This window comes from Biomphalaria glabrata, chromosome 4 (genome assembly GCF_947242115.1).
Source record: "Biomphalaria glabrata chromosome 4, xgBioGlab47.1, whole genome shotgun sequence".
Classification (NCBI taxonomy): Eukaryota; Metazoa; Mollusca; class Gastropoda; family Planorbidae; genus Biomphalaria; species Biomphalaria glabrata.
In genome coordinates, this window is record NC_074714.1 from 51,658,411 (window position 1) to 51,665,813 (window position 7,403).

Sequence of the window (7,403 nt, forward strand, 5' to 3'; positions counted from 1 at the left end):
GAGACGATCTTTTCCCTTCGCAACTTCTTGTGTGACTAAAGAGGCCAATCCTTGATACACAGCTGCGATCGCAGGTTGGGCATATATACCAATGAGTCTTGAGTTAGAATACTGTTAAAGACTAGAAGTTTGAACAACAATATTTTTAGGACCCCACTTGACTCCACCCAACCGAGATCAATCACTTTAGAACGCCTGAACACTGGCCTACAACGCTAAAACCTGTAGGCTGTTTAGACCAATAGCTCGTTGCCACCTCGTACAAACCTGTGACGTGTCAACGAGCTATTGGTCTAAACTGCCCACAGGATGTGACGTAAGAGGTCAGTGTTGAGGCCTTCTGTAACGAATGGTCTGGACCAAACTCTAATGGGGGGAGTAAAAGCGGTTGGCTTTAGTACTGACCACATCACACCCTCGTTAACCGTCTGACATGAAGTCACGTGGGCCTTTACCTCACTTGCCCCCGTAGATCGCAAGGTCTGAAAGTGCCACCTTTAATTTTTGAAAAAGAAAAAAAAAAAGGAAGGGCAAAAATAAATACTTAAGTTAAATGAATGAATGAATGAGAGAGAGAGAGAGAGAAAGAGAGAGAGAGAGACTGAGAAAGAGAGAGAGAAAGAGAGAGAGAGAGAAAGAGAGAGAGAGAAATAGAGAGAGAGAGAGAGAAAGAGAGAGAGAGAAATAGAGAGAGAGAGAGAGAGAGAAAAAAAAGAGAGAGACTGAGAAAGAGAGAGAGAAAGAGAGAGAGAGAGAGAGATGGAGGAGATTAGTAAATGAAAGTCCAAGATAATGAGGAGACAAAAGAAAAAAAAAACATTAAAAAAAAATGGCGAAAGATAAAACATTTCTTTTGTCAGCTATTAGTTTATCACATTAAAGTAAACTTAAATGGCGAAACATTTTTTTTAAAAGTCACTTTGCATTTAAGATCTTCTTCTCGATCTGTAAGTACCTACAAAATAACATCCTTTGAAGAAGTACAAGCATTGCCTTTCGTATCCATAGTTAACAAAATAAATAGGTCCATGTTCACGTGACCCTGCTTATCTAATCAGAATTAATTGGATAGGAGCTGTCCAGAGTACACGAATTAGGTCTTTCCAATCGAAGGACGCTTTTAATCCAGCTTTACTTTGTGTGTGTGTTTGTGTGTGTGTGTGTGCTTGTTTGTTTGTGTATTTAAATACTTTGTTTAGACATTGTATTTATTTTTTTTAAAGGTCTTGTGAGCCAAAGATTAAATTTGGTCTTTAAAACATTTTTTGGAAATTTAAAAAGCTACGTAAAAACATTTAATAAAAAAAAAACGACGAAGGCAAATACAAACCAAGAATGACGATCTGTTTGTTTTTCAAATCTTTAGACATTTTTGTCGCACAGAAGTATTTTCCAAGTCTGAAAATACGGGGGAGTTATTGTCCTTCGAAAACATGTTCCTGAATAAACACTGAATAATTCTCTTGAGGTTTAAAAAAGAATATTTGAAGAAGATTCCACTTAAAAATGTTGACATATTGGTTCACTAATAATGTATTGACATATGGGTTCACTTATAATGTATTGACACATGGGTTCACTAATAATGTATTGACATATGGCTTCACTAATAATGTATTGACATATGGGTTCACTAATAATGTATTGACACATGGGTTCACTTATAATGTATTGACATATGGGTTCACTAATAATGTATTGACATATGGGTTCACTAATAATGTATTGACATATGGGTTTTCTTATTTCCTTTTTAACATTACACCTTCACAGTCAGATTGCTTCTGCATCCTTAATAATAATAATAATTTTATTTATAGAGCGCTGTTACCAAACAAAATGTTGGCTCAAGGCGCTGTGATAACATTACAAACATTACCACGAGAGCTTAAAATGACAAACTACAAATGACAATGACAAAATGACAAAATACAAATGACAAACTACAAATGACAAAATACGAATGACAAACTAATCTAAAAAAGTTTCGTCTGACGATTCTTTTCTTTTCTAATCACCATCCATCTTCGTCCCTTCATTCTCTTCATCATCAAAATGTCTGACTCGAGACTTGTTTTGGGGACCCCTCAACTCAAGAAAACATTAAGAGATTGGAACAGACACAAAATTGAGCAGTGAGATTCATAACAAATGAATATTCACATTTGACTAGAATAACACCTGTAGTAAAATCACTAAATTTAGAAAGCCTTCAGGACAGAAGACTCAAAAGTAAAGTAGCAATTATACATAAAACACTGAACCATAATCTTCAAATACAAAAACAAAATTTCATAAAATACTCTGAAAGACACAAAGATAAAGGCACATTCCTCGTCCCATATGCTAGGACAAATTTGTACAAACACTCCTTCTTCCCTAGTGCTATTAGAGCATGGAATGGGTTGCCTGAGCTAGCCAGGAAAACCAGTGACTTGGCAGAATTTAAGTCATTGGTTAATATGCATGACTAAATGCATGACGAGTAGGACGTAATCATCTTCTTTTTTGAAGTAACGTCTATATTATATGTTAAGATTATTTTGCATGTACTCGATACTTGTTTTGCTTGTACTCGATACTTGTTTTGCATGTACTCGATACTTGTTTTGCATGTTACAGACATTCTATCAGACAATGAACATTACGAAAGCCTGGTTCAAATCTACTGAGGGATGACGGGGGGGGGCAGTGCTCTAACTCGGGACCACCGTGAATATAATTATAAGGTAATAAGAAGCTGACATAGGACTCTTTATTTTATTTACCACATTATACTTACACATTTTGTTTTTGTTTTTGAATTCCGGAAAAGCAGGAAAATGGCACTGTACTCCTTGCATTCAATAAAAATGTAATGCTCGTATTTTTGTTAAAAGTCGAATATTTCTTTGAATGCTGTCCCCTTTTCTAAGAAAATTTATAATGTTGGAAAGTGGAGTTTCGAATTTCGTGATTTTTGTGGGGACGTTCATGAGACCACGTGACATACGTCGGGGAAGTGAAGGCGGTTGTGCTGGTCACATGACACCCTTGCTAACATGTCGGCCAAAGAAAAAGATGAGCTTTACGTCATCTGCACCACAGAAAGGGGAACCTTACCTTAATATTCCGGTTACATTTTTTAACATAGCCATCTAAGACCTACATATGTATACGTTGTAAAGAACATCCGGGCCACTGTAATGGAGGCCAGCACTAGTCACATCATTGACGGTTGAAGCAGTTCCGTGACTTCCGTCTCTCTCCCCCCCCCCTCCCATTTCGTTCAACTAGTCCCTTGATAGTGTTACTGAGAAAAAGGTAATAGAAAGGTTGGCTCAGAAAATGCTGACAATTAATTATGAAGAAAACACCCATTTATAATAAAAAGTTTATTGACCATATACAATTTAATGACGTATTCTTTATACATATAAATACATAATCAATTTTCATTCATCTGTAATTTATTGCAGGCAATTATGCAAACCAGTATCACTATGTATCAGTTGCTAATTGCTATGGTCTAAATATATCACAAATAATATGAACATTATAATTGTAACACCATCTCAAAATGAATATATTTCAATGCATTAAGGCTAAATGATTCGCTGTAAGATGAAATTATTTCAGTGAAAGATTCTGACATTCCGCTCCACACACTAACATAAACACACACACACACAGTCACTCGGCCAATCACTCTCAATAAAAACAATGGCTTGCAAAATAAACCCTCTCACTGCCTACATGTTCAATTCTTATTCGTAGAAATTAAAAAAAATATATGTATACATTAACCAATTAAACAGCAATTAATGACACTTTACAATATCTCAATTATAAAATTATGCTTACACCGCCGAGTCCGATGCAAGTCACGAGATAGGCCTTCATAGAGATTAAAATCTATAAATACCAACCAAGGCCCAATAGTTTCAGGGAGGTTACTGATATGGTTTCTGAATCGATAGACAAGGGATGGGGCCCAGATGAGGGAAACCCTTCGTTGTATGAAATGTTTCATTGACATTAAAGTGATCAGTTATGTACATAACCAATTCAACATTAGTGCTGTATATTTCAACCAGTTATATCCCCCGAGACAATGGTCCGTATGATGGGGAAAAATAGGTAACAGAAACAATCCAAATCAAATCGCAGATGGCAAAGCGTAGAGATATTGATGTACCCATAATGGCTACCAAGAGTCAAGGACGAGGGGAAACTTAGACAATCTCCAATACAAGCCTGAAATAAGAATCAATACAGGACAGGCATGATCCGAACTCGTGACCTTTAGTTTATCGTCCTCGTACTTTCCCTACGACCACTTAAGTCAACTGTAAGCCTGTTGCATGCAAAACTATTTATGACAAGTAAGTAAATGTTTCCAAACGTGATACCACTTACATGACAACATTAACTGTTATAATTTCCTGTTACACATAATTAAAAAAAGACACGAACATACTTAACTAAATACTCCTAAAATAAATACACAATCAAGAACAAATATAATAACTTCACAATCGGATAATTTCTCCAAATTAACTTCCTTTCTAACTGTAGACTGTCTGTACGGAAACGGGATACAAAACAAATGTTTAGACAAACTTCCTGGTTTTAAAGCAAAGTTAGTCCCCTTTACTCTTTGTAATTAGTTCCAACATAGCAGATCTAAAAGGAGTAACAAAAAAAACACGGCATCACTCAAATGTTACACTTTTTAGTTTGGACCATAAGTGATATTTTGAACTAGCTTTTTTAAACTTCTAAAGCAGTCCTGAAGAGAACGCAGAAGAAAGTAAATTAAAAATATCTACGTCTCATTTCCGGGTCACGGAGACTGATTTGTTTCATTCCTTTTTGGATGCTAACTTGTCCGTGTTTTTTGTTTCCTGGAAATTCCAATCCACCGGGTTGAAGAGTTGCTGTGTTTTTTTGTAGCCCCAGTATGGCGTCATCAAGAAGGTGACCAGAACGAGGTTGGCGTAGAGCAGAGTCAAGAGGGGCACTGGCATGTGGTGCCAAATGTTACCCCAGTTCTGATAGGTGACGTACCACAGGTAGCACTCTACCACGCTCCTCAGGTGGAAAGTGTGAACCAAAACCATTTGGTTGACGAACCAGGATCTGGAGTTCTCCATGCCGGCTTTCAGGAGGACATAACACAGGCAGGAGAAAGGAGTGCTCATCTCGAGTATCATCCCCTTGCTCCCGTAAGAGTAATTGGCCTCGTAGTAGATGGCCAGGCTGTAGGCCGTCAGGGCCAGGCTGTGGTGCATGATTAACATCCTGGAGAATGTCCCGAAAGCGATGTCGGAGATGACGACGGCTAGGATCTCGAAAAGAAAGAAGCCGACCGAAACACACATGGCGAAGGCGCTGGTGGCGGTGGTCCCGAAGACAACATCCCTGTCCAAGTTGGTGGTCTTGAATATGGCGTAGACGCCCACGATTAGACCGAAGAATCCGTACACGCCCCTGACCACAGCCAAACACATGAACACCTTGTGTTTAAACACCAGGGCCCTGAACGCCGGGAAGGCATTGCAAATCGCAAGTGTGATAAGAAATATGAAGGAGACGAAGGTGAAGGCTGCCAACACCACTTCCGCTTTCACTTTCCTTGAGGTGTAGTCCAGCTTCAGAAGCGATGGACATAAGTATTGTAATATTTCCTCTTCCGGTATGACCCTGGTCACTTCTGCTGAAGACGTATCTATTAAACTACTAGTATTCATAGTGGGCTTCAAGTTACTGTAAAAAAAAAATGAAAGGAAAAAAATGTATTATCATTCTGAAGTTCAATATTTATAACAAACATAATAATGATTAAAAAAGATTACCACACAGCACGTTGCTATTAAAGAAAAATTCAATACAATAATATCAATAAAAGTATCTTCTGAAACAAATATGCAAATTAAGTAAACTTAAAATATTATAATTGATTACGACGTTTCAACCTTTCACTATGTTACTCAAAAGTGTGTAGCACACAATCGTATAATTGATTTCGATGTTTCAACCTTTCACTATGTCACTAGAAACAAACAGACCACGGTATGAGAATTTATAAACATCTGAAACACAAAGTAAGTGTATATTTAGCTATTCAAAATACCCGATATGTTTATATATTGCTGTAAAAAAAAAACCCTCCGTATTACATCTTTGTTAATATGTTAAACTTATATGCATATACTTATTTTTGCTAAAAATTATAGAAAGTTATTTTGTTTTTAAATAAATACCTTGGAGTGAACTAAAAAAAGTAACCAAGATCAATCAGTGCAAGGAAGACACGCTATTATACGTTGTCAACGCGCATTATATAGCACACAGATACATTCTTATTTAGAGGTCACACGACGTCACGGTGAAGCAGTCCAGATCTAGGTCAGCTTATCTCCCCCTCACGTGCAGGGAAAGTATTTGGCTGATTGATTACAATCAAGGGTTCTCCAGTTTAGACAAAACTTATCACCACTTCATATGGGCGGTTTCAATGTCGGAGATTCGGGAGAGGGGGGGTTCTAAAGTATTTTCCGGAAAGTCCCATCCCCAAGACAATTCGCTATTCACTATTTTTTTTTTGGGTAGGGGGGGGGGGCTGAATTTACAGTTTTATAGTTGTAGAAAAAATGATTCAATCGCACTTACTAAACAATTGAAGTCACGTGATGTAATACGACTACTTTAAATTATGGGGTTTTATTTTTAGAGACACCGGGAAAACACATTGACAGGGGAGGGAAATCTCCAGGATCTCCGCTTCCATACCGAACTTTCTTTTTTTTTTTATGGCACCGTTGTTTGGAAGTAGGCCTACTTGTAAGATCTTACCTTATCTTATAAAATACAGACGTTACTTCAAAAAAGAAGATGATTACGTCCTAGGTCAATCTAGTCATGCAAGTCAATCGATTTCTTAAATTCTGCCAAGTCATTGGTTTTCCTGGCTGACTCAGGCAGCCCATTCTATTCTCTAATAGCACTAGGGAAGAAGGAGCATTTGTATAAATTTGTCTTAGCAAGGAATGTGCCTTTATCTTTGTGTCTATCTGAGTATTTAATTAGGTTTTAGTTTTGTATTTGAAGATCTGAAGTTCAGTGTTTTATGTATAATTGCTATTTTACTTTCAAGTCTGTTATCCTGAAGGCTTTCTAAATTTAGTGATTTTACTAAAGTTGTTACTCTAGTCAAATGTGAATATGTTTGTTTGTACATTTTTTTTTACATGTTTCGGATGTTCCTTTAGAGTTGAAGATAATTTACTTCCTAGTCCAAACCTACCGCACGTCGATGGGGAAGGGAAGCGGTCGGGTATGAACCCGGAACCATCGAGAAGTCCGAACGACAATCCAGCGCGCATATCGCACGACCATGCACGCATTCTTGTGTTAAATGT

The 7,403-nt window shown here is 37.3% G+C and overlaps 1 protein-coding gene across 2 annotated transcripts; it reads right to left on the reverse strand.

Moving 5' to 3' along the window:
• Nucleotides 1-3,359: 3,359 nt before the first annotated feature.
• On the reverse strand, nt 3,360-6,400 carry LOC106078044 (protein CLN8-like). Of its 2 annotated transcripts, none has more exons than XM_013238785.2 (2): nt 6,246-6,400; nt 3,360-5,748 (listed from the first exon to the last, which is right to left on the reverse strand). In XM_013238785.2, the coding sequence occupies exon 2, from the start codon at nt 5,730-5,732 to the stop codon at nt 4,845-4,847; it is 888 nt and encodes a 295-aa protein (XP_013094239.2). In that variant the 5' UTR covers nt 5,733-5,748; nt 6,246-6,400; the 3' UTR covers nt 3,360-4,844. The 2 variants fall into 2 exon arrangements, with proteins under 2 accessions (XP_013094239.2, XP_055883138.1); XM_056027163.1 differs by lacking the exon at nt 6,246-6,400 and adding an exon at nt 5,958-6,114.
• Nucleotides 6,401-7,403: the final 1,003 nt, after the last annotated feature.